Below are 18,750 nucleotides of genomic sequence, written 5' to 3' on the forward strand. Positions count from 1 at the left end.
CAAAGGAAAAACCATAGCCTTGACTAGATGGACCTTAGTCAGCAAAGTAATGTCTCTGCTTTTGAATATACTATCTAGGTTGATCATAACTTTTCTTCCAAGGAGTAAGCATCTTTTAATTTCATGGCTGCAGTCACCATCTGCAGTGATTTTGGAGCCCAAAAAAATGAAGTCTGACACTGTTTCCACTGTTTCCCCATCTATTTCCCATGAAGTGATGGGACCAGATGCCATGATCTTTGTTTTCTGAATGTTGAGCTTTAAGCCAACTTTTTTGCTCTCCTCTTTCACTTTCATCAAGAGGCTTTTTAGCTCCTCTTCACTTTCCACCATAAGAGTGGTGTCATCTGCATATCTGAGGTTATTGATATTTCTCCCAGCAATCTTGATTCCAGCTTGTGTTTCTTCCAGTCCAGCGTTTCTCATGATGTACTCTGCATATAAGTTCAATAAGCAGGGTGACAATATACAGCCTCGACGTACTCCTTTTCCTATTTGGAACCAGTCTGTTGTTCCATGTCCAGTTCTAACTGTTGCTTCCTGACCTGGTAGTTTTAGGTGGACAGTGAAGGAACTCAGTTATACATACATACCTATATTTATTCTCCCCTCATTTCTATATATGCATTTTCTGTATATGTTGAGACAATATTTTGATAAAACAATTTTGAAACATAAAGTCTTCTATTTTAATTTACAGAATATGATACTTAATTTAAATAATGATTGTTCAGGAATTTTATGATTAAATGAACGTGCATCATATATATTTACACAATTTAATTAATAATTTAATTGTGTGTATATATAGAGATTGAAACAGGAGGAAAATTTTCACAGAGAGTTTGTTACACTTTATCTTTTTTTTTTTTTTTTATCACTCAGGGCAGAAGTAAATGCCACTCTGTGTTTTAATGTTTTTACATTCACTGGCAATCAGAGATAGTAAAACAAAGGACAACCAAAGCAGATTTTTTTTCAGCTTTTAAGTAGAAGTTATTTATCACTTCGTAACAATTTACCACAAATGCAGTAGCTTAAAAGTGTTTATCTCATAGTTTCTGTAAGTCCAGAGTCTGGGCACAGCTGAGCTGAGTCCTCTGCAAGGCTGTATTCAAGAGGTTGTCAGGGCCAGGGTCTCTTTTGAGGATCCACTGGAGAAGAATATGCTTTCAAGATCACGTAGCTGTTGGCAGAATTCAGTTAGTTCCTCACAATCTGTTGGATTGAGGAACTGTGTTTCTTGCTAGTGGTTGGCTAGAGAAGTCAGCACTGAGTTTCTAGTTGATTGTTGGCTGGAGACAACCCTCAGTTCTTTGCAGTGTGGGCCTGCGCAACATGGCAGCTTATTTTATTAAAGCTAGATCCTATGTGACATAAGCACAGAAGTCATGCCCCACTATCTCTGCCACATTCTACTGGCTAAAAGAAAGTATAAATCCTACCCACAGTCAAAATCATATAATTATACAAGGGCTCAAGAAAGCAAGGATAATCAGAGACTATTTTATTAGTTTGTAATCTGTCTTAACAAAAGGATGTAGATGGAGAACCTAGTTAGATTCTAAACTATTTGAATTCAATAGTGGTGGACTTTTCATTCTTAACACTGACATTAGATTTCAAACAATAATTTGGTTCATTTCTGTTGTTGAAGTATCAGTCCAGACACTTGGGGTACAGAGTGGGGGTGGTGGTTCCAGGAAGCATTACAGTGCTTGAATTAAATCCACCTCACAATTTCTGCCATTAAGAGTTCTTACACAAGGAATAATAGCCAAATATACATTAAAGAAAAATAGCTAAATGGGAACACATTATTGGATTTAGTGCTATCTAGGCAAACAAGTGGAGAAGGTGATGGCACCCCACTCCAGTACTCTTGCCTGGAAAATCCCATGGATGGGAAAGTCTGGTGGGCTGCAGTCCATGGGTTGCAAAGTCAGACACAACTGAGCAACTTCACTTTCACTTTTCACTTTCATGCATTGGAGAAGGAAATGGCAACCCACTCCAGCGTTCCTGCCTAGAGAATCCCAGGGACGGGGGAGCCTGGTGGGCTGCCATCTATGGGGTCACACAGAGTCGGACATGACTGAAGCAACTTATAAGCAGCAGCAGCAGGCAAACAAGACACCCTCTATCTATATGAGGCTTCTCTATTAAGTAGACACATGATATCTGGGTATGAATTTTCATTTTTCCTATGGATCTAGAATTTCTAGGTCCATACAGTAGTCTGTATCCATTGCTTAACTGGCCACGATGACAAGGATGACCAAATTCTCCCCAGAGTCTAGATCCTTACACTGAGTACCACAGGAAAACAGCAAGTAAGACAGCAAGAACACATACACGTGAAAACTAATCATTTACCCAAAGTGACCTCAGCCACTAGCAAAATTGGACCCAATTAACATAAAATACAAAATTCTCTAACTCGGGCTTCAACAGCACATCAACTGTGAACTTCCAGATGTTCAAGCTGGACTTAGAAAAGACAGAAGAACATAGATCAAACAGCCAACATCCATTGGATCACCAAAAAGGAACAGAGTGCCACAGGAATACACAAGCCATAAATGGTTATCATTTAAACCTCTGAAATGTAATACTAAGTGCCTTTTAGTACTTTTAAAATGGTGTGAATCATCACCAATATCTGATTTCAGGACATTTCAGTTGCATGAAAAGAAAACTCCATAACCATTAATCAGTCACTACCTATTGATCTATTCCTCTGATCCCTTCCAACATCTAATATGTTTTTTGATTCAGTAATTGATTTGATGTAATTGAAATCATATTGCAGTAGCCTTTAGTGTTTGCTTTTTTAAAATTACCATAGTGATTTCAAAGTTCATCTGTGAAAGGTCATACATCTGTACTTCATCCTTTCATGAATGAATAATAATCCTCACTATGGGTATGCTTCACTTTGTTTATCCATTAAACAAATGGTGACTATTTAAATTCTTTCCAATTTTTCACTAATAATGATGCTATGAACATTTGTGTATAAATTTTATTGCTACTCTTGTATTAAGTTATTCTGATTATATACTTAGGAGTTGAACTTCTGTCATATAGTAATTGTGTTTCAAACTTTGTGTAATTGTCTAAGTTTCTCACAGCTCAATGTGATTTTTACATACCCTCTAGTATATATAAGACGGAGAAAGCAACGGCACCCCACGCCAGTACTCTTGCCTGGAAAATCCCATGGACGGAGGAGCCTGGTGGGCTGCAGTCCATGGGGTCGCTAGGAGTTGGACACGCCTGAGCGACTTCTCTTTCACTTTTCACTTTCATTGGAGAAGGAAATGGCAACCCACTCCAGTGTTCTTGCCTGGAGAATCCCAGGGATGAGGGAGCCTGGTGGGCTGCCATCTATGGGGTCGCACAGAGTTGGACACGACTGAAGTGACTTAGCAGCAGCAGCAGTATACACAAGAAGTCTAATGTTTCCAGAAAATTGCCAATCTCTGTTAAATTGAAAAATACAGCCATTTTATTTTATACAGTGGCATCTTGTGGTTTGATTTGAATTCAGTGATGCTCAGCAACTTTTCATAAGTTTGTTGGATGTTGCACATCTTTATAGAAATGTCTATTGGAGTCCATTTTCCATTTGAAGAATAGAAGACACATTAGAAAGCAAAGATGCAAATACCTAAAGTTGTACTCTGTTAGTAACTGCATGAAATGTACATGGGTTCAGTTCAGTTCAGTTCAGTCGCTCAGTCGTGTCCAACTCTTTGTAACCCCATGAATCGCAGCATGCAAGGCCTCCCTGTCCATGGGTTACACACTCTCATTAAAAAGAAAAGATTGTCAGATATCTACTCTAACCATCCCTATGTAACATTGTCCAGAATTTCTAGTCAGGGCAGCAAGATACAAAAATGAAATGTATATTCTATTTGTCTCACCCTGGCTTCCTTGATTCAATCTGCATAATTGTGCTATTATTCATTTTTTTTTTCTTTTGAATGAAGGCTTTTCTTGACAAACATGATAAAGTATTAGTTTCACCGCCTTTTTTGAAATTTCATTAATTGCATGTGATTCCTTATATTAATCAAAAACAGTTAGAATTCCTTAGTTCTCTGTCATCTGCAGTCCTGAAGAATGTAATGAACACAGATGTAGGAAAATTTCAAAGGTGAGCATCCTCTCCAAGTTAGTTGCCTTTGAAGTACAGTTTAAGAACTTTATATAAGCCCTGCCTGAGCTCCTTGTTCTTGAGTGCATAGACCATGGGATTGAGGGCAGGAGGAATAACATTATGGAGTACATTGAGTAGAACTGGGATGAGGGGAACTGTCATTGCTGCACTGTGGGTGATAGAAATGACAATAATGACTGTGTAGAAGAAAAGAATTAGGATGAGGTGGGAAGTGCAGGTACTTAAGGCCTTGGATGCAGCTTCTGCTGAGTTCAACTTCAATACAGATTGAAGTATCAATGCATATGATAAAATAATCAAACCCAAATCACTTCCCATGAGTGTCCAGGCCAGAAGTAGCTGGTAGATACTCTTGACTGTCTTGTCATCATCACAAGATAGGCTAGTGACTCCAAGATTTGAGCAAAGACAGTGCTCAATTTGGTTCTTTGAGCAGTACTGTCTCTGAGCTGCAAACACAGGAATTGGGATAGTAGTCAGGCTATTTCTGAGTGCCATGAACACAGTTGCTTTGACCACAAAGGAGCCAGTAATTATCGATGGATAGTGTAGTGGTCGACAAATGGCTACATATCTATCTATAGCCATGCAAACAAAGATGCCTGATTCCATGGCCACAAAACAGTGTATAGCATACATCTGTATAAAGCACCAAAGGAAACTGATGGCTTTTGCATTAAACCACAAGATTGCCAAAATCTTGGGCATGATGGTGGTAGCCAGACCCATGTCTACCACAGCCAGGATGCCCAGGAAATAATACATAGGCTGGTGCAATGTTGCCTCCTTATTGATAATGATCAGGATAAGGATGTTGGCGCTGAGAGCTAAGAGGTAGAGCAGAGCCAGGGGCAGCGATAGCCAGTGTTGCCAGCTGTGAATGCCTGGGAATCCCAAAAGAATGAACTCAGAGACCTGGAACTTTGAGCTGTTGGAGTTGCTGAGATCCTGGAACTTCACTAAGTGACAAAGTAGAGAGTTACTTTTCTTAATAATTTCTCTGACTGACAATATTTAAAAAGGCATTATCCAGGTTCATAATATCAAAGATATTATAATATCAAAGAACATCAAAGGAGAATTCATTATCTTTATTATTCTCATTATAGCACTAACATTTCTTGGACATTTGTAATGAAACAGGAACTGTGGTAACACATTCTTTATTGTCAACTTGGGCTAATGATCAGAAAAATGATATAAAGGCAAGTCATATTTTTCCACCTTCTCATAGTAGAAGAATAGAACATTAAAGGAAATCAGGACCTTGTCATGATCTTCAGTCTTGTAAGTCATGGAAGTTGGACAAGATGAAAGTCCTCTGAAATTAGTCTGTTTCTTGACTGACTTTGCTAATGGGTTGTCTTCTTGAGAGACCAAATACATAGACTCAGAGTAGTGGATTTTATGCATGTAGTCATTGTAGATAAAATATTAGGCTATATATAATAAAATTTTTTATAAACCTACTTTTCGAGGATTTGAGAGATTATAAAGTAGTCAGAAATGTCATTACTTTGAATTAAAATAAATGAGTTCATGTAGCATATCTGTTTTATAGCAAGGAAAACCATGTCTAAAATGTTAACATTCTGTGTAAAACGAAGCAACCATGAAAGAGAGAAAAATGGCTTGGAAATCTTAGTATGTTTAAACCCAGTTGTCTCTTCTTTTGAGTAATTTTTCCCTATTCCAACATCTATTTGCTTCTTAGAGTACTGCAGACATTCATATTATAACCATTAAAGCAGACATAAAAACAAATAAAAGAAACTAACCAAACTAGTGAGTTTGAGGTAAATATTTTTTCAGAAGTTCCGCTAAAATCAAGTAACTCTGTATCTAATACCCTTCCTACATATGGTATTTAATTAGCGTTATTTTAAAATTGAAACAATACTGTTACTATGTATTTATACCAGATGTGTTAATTATTATTTACTTTCTTTTAAGAATTTCATATATTAAAGATATAAATAAAGGATATTTTTAAAATTTTGTTGAAAGTTATAGTTTAAACAGAGGAACAGTGTTGATGTAAACTTGGTGGTATATTTAGCTTAACCCAGATAATGGCATTCTGTTCTATTCAAAACATAACAGATTCTGGAAACTAAAGAAGATGGAACTATAAGTTTTTAATTCTTAATGAAATACAGCAAACAGTGTTTTACTAAATATTCTAAACATCAGATCAAAAATATTTGAGTTTGAAATGAAGGGATAAATTTAATACATCTTTCTAAAACTGTCAAGATCCCATAGTAATCTAGAGAGATACTCTATAGGCAAATGTTACAATGACTTCCATCTGGCTTTTTAACACCCAAATCTGAACAGGAAAATGATCTCAAGCATGATATATGGGTTCTTAATAGTGAGATTGCTTCATCAATTTAGAGCAATGAAATAGCTTTCACTTTACTAAAATGAGCAATTAGAAAGCCTGTTTTTATTGTCTAAAGAAAGAAAAAAAGATGTGTATTAAAGCCTAGATCATTAAGTTAGTATACATATCTCCTGAAGAAACCAAGGCATGATGTATTTGCCATTTATATTACTGGTTTATTTTGAGAGACTGGCACTGAACAGGCACTCAGTATATATTAGTTATGTTAATAAATACTGAAGGAGGCTTATATAGTTTACATGTCCATGATTTTTTGTATTATTCAAGAGGAGGTTAGAGCCGTTGGCAGGTGAATATGTTAAATATGTAAAAGAACAATGGTAGGGTGGGGGGAGCAGAAATAATCATGTCAAACAATCAAGGGTTAGAAGAAATAATGAATATTTTAACAAAGCCAAATGAAGTCAAGAATAAAACCATGAATATTAGAAAAAACACAAAAAAGACAACTCACACATATCTCTAAACACAATAATTGCTATGGAGTATGCTTGTTGATTAAAATAGGCTTTCTGAGGTTAAATTTTAAAAAGTTATGTAGTATTTATTTTAAATATCACTTAAGATATAAAGTTTGAAAACAAATATATAGAATGAAAAAATATTCTTATTAAGTAAAACTATTTAGTGATATCAACATTGGATAATTTAGAGAAAATAATTCAATTAAAATGATAGCTACACAATGATGAGAGGAAGGCTTCAACGAAACAATATAATACTTGTGCCTTGCCTGAATCTAAACATATAACTTTAACCTGAAAGAAATACAAGTAGAGAATTAAAAAGTCAAAATTACAGTAAGAAATTTTAAAATATTACTATTTCTTAAAATGAATCCTAAATGGGCAATGATATAGATTTGACAGCACTAACAGCAATTTTGTACCAAAAAATTTATGTATAAACCTACATGAAAAAATATGAGATTACAGAGCATTTTAAGCATAAAAGTAAGCCATGTTCTAATTATAAATGAGAAGTAAAAAAGAATGGATATATATTTACAAGACAGAGACAGACTCAAAGATCTTGAAATCAAGCTTTATAGGCACTTAAAAGGGGAATGTAGGTGGAAGGAATAAATGGAGAGATTGGAATTAAAATACACATATTATATATAAGGGCTTCCCTGGTGGCTCAGCTGGTAAAGAATCTGCCTGCAATGCAGGAGACCCTGGTTTAATTCCTGGGTCAGGAAGATATCCTGGAGAAAGGATATACCCACTCCAGTATTCTTGGGCTTCCCTGGTGGCTCAGATGGTAAAGAATCCTCCTGCAATGTGGGAGACCTGGGTTTGATCCCTGGGTTGTGAAGATCCCCTGGAAGAGGGCATGGTAACCCACTCTAGTATTCTTGCCTGGAGATTCCACACAAACTTGGGAGCCTGGTGGGCTACAGTCCATAGCGTCCCAAGGAGTCGGACATGACTGAACGACTAAGATAGTACAGCGCTATATATAAAACAGACAACTAACAAGTACCTGCTCAAAGCACAGAGAACTCTACTCAATGATCTCTAATAACCCACTGGGAAAAAAATCTGAAAAAGAATGGATACACATATCTAGTATTGTCCCATGTGGGGTTAATGCTAAAGAACCCACCTGCCAATGCAGGAGACTCAGGAAAGATGTAGTTTTGATACCTGAGTTGGGAAGATACCCTGGAGGAGGAAATGGCAAACTACTCCAGTATTCTTGCCTGTAAAATTCCAGGGACAGAGGAGCCTGGTAGGCTCCAATCCATGGGGTGGCAAAGAGTCAGACACCACTGCACGCTAACGCTTTTATATATACGTATAACTGATTCAGTTTGCTGTACACCTGAAGCTAACAGAACATTGTAAATCAACTATACTCCAATAAAAATTTGAAAAAAAAAAGAATTAACATAATAAAGATCACAAATCAAACTTTTTTAAAAAATCGATACCATAAAAGAGACAAAGTGTTATAAATGCATATATATGAAAAGATTTAGTAACAATATGAAATAATAAATGGATCAAATGTAAATAATAATGAAAATCACAAAAGGTAATGAATAGTAAAACGATGAGAAACAAAACTTGAGATATAGTTAAACTGATATCTAACACATCTATAACCTAAATGAGTATATTACAAACAAAAATGTTTGTGCTTTAGAATAATTACTTAATATAGGAATTAAAATAACTAACTTCAGTATGGACTTCCTTGGTGGCTCCGTGGTAAAGAATTGCCTACCAATACAGGAGATGCGGGTTTCATCCCTGGATCGGGAAGATTCCCCTGAAAAGGATATGGCAACTCACTCCAAAATTCTTGCCTGGGAAATCCCATAGACCTAGGAGCCTGGCAGGCTACAGTCCATGGGGTCACAAAAGAGTCAGACACGACTTGGTGACTAAACAATAGCAACAAACTTCAATATAAAGAGAGAAAACAGAATAAGAATAAAATGATAAACTACTGGAATTTTTAAAAAATTTAACAAGAAATCTCTAAGAAATGAAAGATTTTATTAGAGAGTCATAAAATACTAAGAAAGTATTCATTTGAAAACAAAGATAAAAAACTGGGACATGGCATGTAAAAATAATTTTATAATGCTATATAATGAAATGAATCATTTTATGACTCAAGATTGAACATTTAGGGTTTGTAAAGTATTTTAAAGTCGTAATATTTTAAAAAATTATTTTTAACTAACAAAAATATTTTATTAGTTGTAATTCACTACATTAAAAAATTAAGGGAAAATTATGTAGGGTGTAAAAGGTATATTGGATATTTTTATGTCTTCACTCATTTTGGGGGGGAAGGGGGTAAAATAGACGTAGAAGTGAAAGTGTTAGTTGATCAGTCATGTCCTACTCTTGAGTCTGACTCGTTGCAACCCCTGGGACTGCAGCTACTCTGTCCATGGGTTTCCCAGGCAAGAAAACTGGAGTGAGTAGACATTCCCTTCTCCAGGGCATCTTCCAGACCCAGGGTTGCATTGCAGGCAGAATCTTTACCATCTGAGCCACCAGAGAAATCCCCAAATAGGCATAAAACAAGATTTATTATCTTAACTATTTTTAAGGGTACAGTGCCATTAGATATATTTCCCTTCTATAACCATTACCATCATTCATCTCCTGACTCTTTTCATCTTGTAAAACTGAAATTCTGTACCTGTCAAAAAATAACTCTACTTTCTTTCCTCCTCAAATCCCCTAGAAACTACCATTACATTTTTTATCTTTATGATTTTGACCCTTCAAAATATCAGAGTGGAAATCACAGAGCATTTGTCTTTTTCTTACTGGCATTATGTCCTCAAGTTTTATCCTTTTTGTAGCACATTACAGAATTCCCTCCCTTTTTAAGGATAAATAACATTCCATCGTGTGTGTGTGTGTGTGTGTGTGTGTATTTTGTGTGTATAACACATTTCTATTATCCGTTTATTGATTGATGGACAGGGGATGCTTCTATGCTTTAGCTATTGTGGATAATGCTGCTATAAACATGGGTGTACAAATATGTATTCAAGACCTTGTTTACAATTATTTTGGATATATATTCAAAGATGGAATTGCTGGATTATATGGTAAACTTAGTTTTAATTTTTTGAGAAACTGCTTTCTACTAAATTTTTCTGTGAACTAAATTGCTCTAAAATATAAAGTGTATTAAAAAAACATTTTAAATCTTAAATGAAAAATCAATGTGGCAAGATATATCAGTGAGATGTTTGATTTTATCTATTTATTCTTACAAATTAAATTTAAACCAGGCGAAAAGGGAACTTTTGTAATATGCACTAAACAGCAAAATTTTAAAATTACCTATTTAAGGAACAGGGCTTCCCTGATGACTCAGTTGGTCAAGAATCTGCCTGCGATGCGAGAGATTCTGGTTCAATTCCTGGGTCAAGAAGATATGCTGGAGATGGGATAGGCAACGCACTCCAAATATTCTTGGGCTTCCCTTGTGGCTCAGCTGGTAAGAAATCCACCTGCAATGCAGGGGACCTTGGTTCGATCCTTGGATTGGGAAGGTCCCCTGGAGAAGACTACCCACTCCAGTATTCTGGCCTGGAGAATTCCATGGGGTGCCCATCATCTCAATTCCTATTCAATATAATTGAGATCTAAAAGTAATGGATTTGTAAGAACATACACACACACTCCCAGCTTGCAGCTTAGAAAGTGTAATGACCTAGATGAAAATACCAAAAAAATTTTAGGACAAAGCTTTTTAAACATGAAAAATGGTTTGGAACAACTGTGTAATGTATTCTTAAACTGGATTATGTTTATTTATCCACTGATACGTGCTAAATATTAATATTACATCTTGCCCAGAGAGTAGGAGAAATTATGTCCTTTCAATTAAACTCTTGAATGTGTTATTCTTTCAGTTCAGCAAAAATTCAAACATTTTGGATGAAAATGTAGCTCTATGTGGTCCTATGAACTTGAAAAATTGATTAAGCCTCTAGGATCCTCTGTTCTAATCTATAAAATAATAGTCATTTCTAGCTACAGGGGTTGGGAGAAGAATTAAATTATATTAAAATCCTTAGTTAAAATACTTTTAAGGCAGAATGACAATTAAATATTTATATAGTCAATTTAAATGGGGTCCTAAATATCTGTTTCCTCAGTCAAGACAGTACCCTTCAAGGTCTGATACCATGATATTTCTTAGAAGTCAAAAAGGTAAGAAAAACAAGTGCATGATTATCCACAGAAACTCAGTGGAATTGGGGCATGATGACTTCAGATACAGCCAGCTAAAATGTGGGCTTGGAAAATTTCATGAAAAATTTTACAGATGAAAAGTAATAAAATTAAGAAAACACCGGATATGACTCTAAAGAGTGTTGGTATTAATACACTTTACCATAATTTTTTTATATATCATGACATAGTGATTATGGAAAATTCTAATATTTTGACATGTTAAGGTCAATAACATATTTCGATATTTAGGTTAATTTCACACAGACTGCACTTCATAATTTCTATAGAGACATTGAAGGATTATTATGCAGATACTCCCACCACAAATGAATCCTTCTATAAGACAACCCCAAATTGCTGCAAAAGATGAAAAGACTGGCTCTGGCCCCAACAATGTACTTACAGTGGGGGTACTGTACTTGACTCATCTTAAGTAGGGAGTATTGTACTCAACTTGTATTGGGTATAGTCGAATTTCAGTATACTAGCAACTGGCTTACAACTAATACAGATAGATTCTAGATTTTAAGACAGATGGAGTTAAACTCAAGGGGCCTACTGTGATGGAAAGAAAGCCAATCCCCTGGAGTTTTAAAGGCCAAGTCAGACTGACATAGTCAAACCCAGGAGAATGTTGTAATGAGGGATAAGTATTAAAGTCTTGTCATTTAGCTAACTTCCTAATTTGAGTTTAATGGACTTTTATTAAAACAAGCATAAATGTGTTGAAATATCTATGTTTTAGAATAGCTTTCTTTTTATAGAAAGCCTTTTGAAAAAAAATTTTGAAGGAAAAGTGGAATGTGACATCTCTTCCTCCTTGTGTATGTACTTTAATTTTATATATACAGAAATTGCAGAGGGATTCTTTCTCAATTTGTCCCTCTAGAAACAGTCCAATTTTAAATGAAAGAAGAGCATCCAAAAGTAATTGGCTTGGTGAGCTTTCAGTATAAGTAAATGACAAACTACCTGAAAACAGACTTGAAATTCTTGCACCATGTTGCACTTAACTTACATTGTCTGATCTCCATTGAGTAATGAGAAGAAAGAGTGTACCCTAACTCTCTGATAGGCTGCAGAGTAGCTTTTTCTCTCTGGGTAACTCTGCAAGAAGAGTTCAATCATTCACCTGAGTCCTACCCCAACCAGCCATACACAATCATGCACAAATCAGCAAAGCCTGACATCACTCAGTATGTGGTAGAACTGAACTTGGAATTCATGTGCTTATCATTTTCCATTCATCTTATCTCTACAAAGGACAATGCCAAGACTATATCAGAATCACTATTAATCAAACATAATCCTATTTTGAGGCCTATTCCAAATTCATACATAAACTGACCCAGTAGTTACACTGAATAAGAAGGAAAAATTTTCTGCCTTTAGGGACATTCATTACATTTTGCTCAGACTCTGTCCGAGCAAAGAGTCAGACATGTCTGATGCTTGCTACCCCATGGACTGTAGACCACCAAGCTCCTCCATCCATGGTATTTCCCAAGCAAGAATTCTGGAATGGATTGCCATTTTCTTTTTCGGGGGATCGTCCCGATCCAGGGATCAAACCCAGGTCTCCTACATTGCAGGTGGCCTCCTGCACTACAAGCAGATTCTTTACCAACTGAGTCACCAGGGAAGCCCTACATTTTAGTTGGAGAGAAAAACATATAGTTAAAAATGCTTAAAGAAATAATGATTTTAATGATATAGTAATTGGAGAAACTTTTTACAGAGTTTAGACCTTAGACTTGAAAGATGCAAAAGAAAAAAAAAAGCCATGAATAACATGATTAGCAAGGATAAACAGTGAACAGATATGAAATTCCACAGCAAGCAAAGAGAACATAACATCTATTAACAAGACCGGAAGATGTGTAATAAACGTGTAACTTATAAGTAAATGTATATCGGGTTCCAAATAACATCTGAATCCCTCAAAAAACCTTCTCAATAAAATACATTATCTAGCTATAATAAAGCTGAAACTTAATAACAAAGGAAGAATTAGAGGAGAGTCTAAAATATAATGCAACTAACTTTTGAGAAAAAACATTTATAAAAATTAATAATATTTGAAGAACTCCATGATAAAATATCATATGTCTAAAGCATATATCCAAAGAAGTTTTCTCTATTTTTAGCTTTATAACCTCTATCAAAAGAGAATTAGCAATAATAAAGAAAATATTTGATACAAAGTCCAAACAAAGAGCAAGTAAGTAAACTCAAAACAAGAAAATAAACAAGAGCAGAAATTCATGCAATTAAAATAAGAAAAACTATGAAATATACATTAAGGAAAACAAAAAGTTACTTAAAATATTCAAATAGATATATTTCTTGTAAGAAAATTGACTAAGGGGAAATTAGAAATGAGATACAATTAAACCAAATTCAGACCTTCAAAGATTATTAGAAACGAATAGCATGTACTCAACTTAAAATAATGTTTACATTACAAATACTATATGCTAACAAACTTGAAAACAAAAAATAACACAAAAGAATTAAAACATAAGCAAGGAAAACTTATTAAAGAAATCAACCTCCTATTCAAATCTCTCCAATCCACTGTATTCCCCTAACAAGTAAGTATGCTGTCAAAAACAATGGATCTATATTGTTTCTCTTTACTGAAGAAGAACAAGTTTCTTAATTCTTGAATTATACAAAGTATGACCAGATATAGTAAAATAGGAAAGACGTACAATTTATTTGCAAGGCACTTGTAAGGTCAAAGGTGCATACTGTACAAGTAATATATAGCAATAGAAACAAAGTTATGGATGTAGTTTCTTCATAAATTTATATTAAAATTTATAAACAAAACTTAACCAGTAACAGTGCTCTAAAACCGTATAATCAAAGAATGTTTATTCCAATGATACACTTTTGATTTAATTTAGCAAAGTTAAATATTTCTTTACAGTATTAAAAAAGGATAAAAAATCATATAATTATCCAATATTCATAGAAACTATGGAAAATCATTTTATAACTTTCTATGTCAAATTATAATAAAAACAATTTTAAAAACAGGAAAACTTTTTGATTAAATAAAAGATGTGTACTGAAAAGCCCAAGTTGTATCATACTTAACAAGGAGTTTTCAGACTTCATCTTATTAATGTCAAAAGCAAGGCAAAGAAGGACTTCCCTGACAGCCAGTTGTTAAGACTTTACCTTCCAATATTCGGTGGGGGGGGGGGTGCAAATTTGATCCATAATCTGGAAGCTATGATTGCACATACATTGGAGTAAAAAAAAAAAAGCATAAAAGAGAAATAGTGTAACACATTCAATGAAGACTTTAAAATGGTCCACGTTAAAACAAAACAAAACAAAACAAAAAAGCTTAAGAGAAAAGAGCAAGGCCAAGATATCCAAAGCCACTCCATATACTGGTGATTGTGAATGTTGAAGAAAACATTACATTTTTAATGTTTCTGAGGTAAAAACAAAATGTATTTGTAGGCATCAGGAATGAATGAATTATGTTCAATATTTCTGAGAGGTAATATTGGATGAGAATGGAACATAATTTATTCAATTCAAGCTGGAAGGCAATGGTGAAGTCACTAAAGTAATTCCAGGTGATGAGTAGGAAAGCAGATACCAAAGCTGGCTTTGTTTTGAGAAAGAGGAAAAAGTGAATGTTGACAATTCATTACAGAAGTCTTATTCTTAAAAGTGAGAAAAGATTCTATTTTAAGAGGTGGGGTGATTTTTTGGAATGATTTTAAAATGGAAGTAGTAGGGAAAAACTGGGCAAAATTAAATAAAATGTAATGAGTTCACATAAATTGAATCAAAGGAAGAAATGTGTTTTCTTGTTAGTTGGTTAGAGAGGGATCAGAGTAAAAACTGAGTTTCTCTTTATTCTATTTAACTTACATTACTTCTGTAATATTAATGTAAAAGTACTATTTTATTTTGTCTCTCTTCTAATTATTAATTTGTGAAAAATTTAAAGAGAATGTAGATTTCATTCTCAGATGGAAAGAAGACACAAAATAAGTACTTTTTCCCTCTCTTATCCTGTGCTGATAAAATAACATTTATCATTATGTTTCTTACTTTGCTTAACAGATTATGTTGTCTCTCCAGACTATGTAGTTTTGAAGACCATCTTGAATAAACCTGCAGATCCCACCAGTCTGTGGGGAAGAAGTTTTATTTGAGATCCACAAAAAAAGAATGCTGTCAGGTGAATAATATATTTCTAAATTAGAAATCCAGAGACTTTGACTTCATTAAATTAATGACCTCATGTATACTTCCTAGTTCTTCCATCAGAATGACAACATTGAAAATAGAGGAATGTTGATAATGATAAGCAAAATACAGAATATATTTTCCAGTGGAAAATAACAATAGCCTTCAAACTGGAAATTCCAGTCCCTATTTGGATATAGGATAAAGTGGAATCTGGTGGCAGATGATCTCTTTCCATCAGACAATCATTGAAGCTGATTTTCTTTCCCTCAATTGTCTCAACATTCTTTGATGTTTTTGTTCATGGAGATATTGGTTAATGACGAGACGAGCCCTTCCAAGGGTTAGGAGATGAAAACACTTAGAAAGTATGGTGCCCATGCCACAATGTTGAGATTCTGGAGACATTTACTGGGAATGCAGTAGTCAACACTCTTCTATGTCATGATGCCGGGAGCCAGCAAGGGAGATCCCACCCATGACAGGGTCATGCGGAAGAGCCTGACAAGGCAAGGCAGATCAGGTCTCAAGGGGTCCTCTGCCTGAGCATCTACCCCGAAACCAAAATCTGTCTGTTTACTGTCTGCTATACTACACTCTTCTGACATTAACAAGGGCTATCCCCGACCACCTTTCTCTGAAGAAAACAACTTAGAGCTTTAGTTAATAATTCTCCTGGGCATAATAAGAGTGTTCCAATCCAAACCCCTCTGATGATTTTCTAAGTAACCTGACAGGTTTGTTCAGGCTCCTGCAGTTACGCATGTGATTGTTTATGGCCTCCCAACTGTGAGAGGCACAGGAAGCCTATAATATTCTAAAAATATAGTCTTATGGGGAGTTAAGAAATTAGTAGAATAGTACTGGTGGAGGGTTTCATTGTTGAGCCAATATTTGCTGCTAAGTTTCCATATCCCTTACCCATTATGTTTTTGAGAACATACATTAATTAGTACAGTTGGTATGTGGAAAAATTAGCTGTAGCCTTTGATTTAACCACATCAGAAATTCTTTCCATGTTATAGCCCACTTCACCCTTAACCTATGGGAATGTAACCTTTTCTAGTGCTTTCTGAGGGTGGCGCCTGACTTTAGAATAATCACCTTTGGAGAAAATAAGTTTTCTGGTTGACTAATCATTATCAGAAAGGGTCATAAAAATGTTAGCAGGCCTTCTGGCCAGAAGATGATGTAAATCACCTGAGACCTCTGTATTTCTATGTACAGCTCAAGGTATATAAGCCCCCCTAGAAAATAAAGTTTGGGCCTCGCTCAATGATGCTTGGTCTCACCGTGTCGTGCTTTCTTTCTCCCTTTATCTCTTTTTCAGGCTGATCTCTTGGAGCTCAGGGGCTCTCTGCATTCACTTTTTTGCCTGGGCTTCTAAGACCTGACTGGGAAGGCGCTCTGCGTCTTCACTCCTTCAGGAGATGGAGAGGGCACCTGTGGCCTATGTGAACAGAGCAAGTTCCGTGTCTGGCGCTTTATTGGCTTTTTGCATAAACCAAGGAATATCAGCCTCTTTCTCTCCTCTATTTTCTTAACTGAACTGTAGCGTTCCTTCCTTATCTCTCTCTAGATCTCTAATTAATCTTTTTCAGACGCCGACGCCATCCCCCTGAGGATACCCTGGATCCAACCGGGGCTGGACCCTGGTATCATGGCCAAAATGGTGCTCTCAGGAAGGGATTATTAGGCCCTGACTATATTGCCAACCGAAATACCCCTTTCCTTCTATTTTCTCCCCTGGATTTTCTTCCCTCTCCTCCTCCTTTCTCTTTCCCTTGCTCCTCTTTCCATTCATTTCTTTTCCCTTAGCTGATATATATAGCCCTTTAATATGCTGTGGGATTTAGTATCCTTAGAACCTAAAAGGATCCTTATGACACAGTCTCGTATCTGCTTGGTTTTCACTCCATAGATGATAGGGTTCATGGTGGGAGGCAAGAGCAAATAAATATTGGCCACAATGATGATGGAGGAATGCTGTGACCCCCAAAGCGGTGGGAAAAGAAACAAAAGAAGGCTGGGATATAGGAGAAAACTATAGCACAGATGTGGGCAGTGCAGGTGCTGAAGGCTTCCACCGAGCTTCTGCTGAGGAGAGGCTGACCACCGTGCAGAGGATCATTGTGTAGGAGACTGAGATGCACAAGATGTCAAAACCCCCTATCAGGAGGGCAACCATCAGACCATAGATGACATTGATCTTGATATTTCCACAAGATAACTTGGCTACAGCCATGTGGTCACAGTAGGTATGGTGTATGATATTGCCTCTGCAATAGGGTAGTCTTTTGATGATGAAAGTCAAGGGAATGACAAGCAACACACCTCTCAGGAAAGTGACAAGCCCTGCCTTTGCAATAATAGGATTGGTGAGGATAGTTGAGTAGCGCAGAGGGTAGCAGATGGCCACATAGCGGTCTAAGGCCATAAGCATAAGCACCCCAGACTCCATCCCTGTGAAGGCATAGATGAAGAACATCTGGACTAGGCATTCATCAAAGCTGATTTCTTTAAGATGGAACCAGAAAATGCAGAGGGCTTTAGGAATTGTAGTAGTGAACATGACAAGGTCAGTTAGAGAAAGTATGGCCAAAAAGTAATACATGGACCTGTGCAAGGAATCCTCATAGCAAAAAGAGTCCACAATTACCAACCACAGCCACAACATACATTGTGCAGAATGGCAAAGAAATCCAGAAATGCCTGTCCTCCAGGCCTGGGATTCCAGTAAGAATGAATGAAGCTGGTGTCAAGTCTGTTTGATTCAGAATTCTCATGATCAAGTTGGTATAATCATTAAGCAGCTAGTAGGATTTTCGTGGGTTTCTTTGTTTTCTGTTTTCCAATCCTTCAGGATTAGAGGTGGAAAGTGTGAAAAATCTTAGTTGTATTCTCTCTTTCACTCTCGACTTCCTTCAGCCAAATGTGCATTTTAAAATCAAATGATCAAATTTTTAAATGCAGTAGAATACTTAAATGAGTTAAAACCAAGTATGTGTTCTATGTTAGTTCAGTTTATCAATTCATTCAACAAACAGTTATTTAGCAGTCACTATGTCCCAAGTTCTGTCACATATATTGTTTCCATATTATTTTGAACAAAAAATGGCATGGATTAAATCTTCATAAATTTATAATTAAAGACAATTGTATTGAGATCTTTCTAATAAGGTTTTGTTAGAATATCTTATTTAAATGTT

General features: G+C 35.8%; 1 protein-coding gene and 1 pseudogene across 1 annotated transcript; both read right to left on the bottom strand.

The window, feature by feature from the left end:
* Window positions 1-4,183: 4,183 nt before the first annotated feature.
* On the bottom strand, window positions 4,184-16,466 carry LOC138420993 (putative olfactory receptor 56B2). The gene is made up of 2 exons (XM_069554729.1): window positions 16,463-16,466; window positions 4,184-5,148 (listed from the first exon to the last, which is right to left on the bottom strand). The coding sequence occupies exons 1-2, from the start codon at window positions 16,464-16,466 to the stop codon at window positions 4,184-4,186; spliced, it is 969 nt and encodes a 322-aa protein (XP_069410830.1).
* Window positions 16,467-17,341: 875 nt separating this feature from the next.
* On the bottom strand, window positions 17,342-18,327 carry LOC138420994 (olfactory receptor 52N4-like; annotated as a pseudogene).
* Between the last annotated feature and the right edge of the window lie 423 nt (window positions 18,328-18,750).

The sequence above is a fragment of the Ovis canadensis genome, chromosome 15 (genome assembly GCF_042477335.2).
Source record: "Ovis canadensis isolate MfBH-ARS-UI-01 breed Bighorn chromosome 15, ARS-UI_OviCan_v2, whole genome shotgun sequence".
Lineage (NCBI taxonomy): Eukaryota > Metazoa > Chordata > Mammalia > Artiodactyla > Bovidae > Ovis > Ovis canadensis.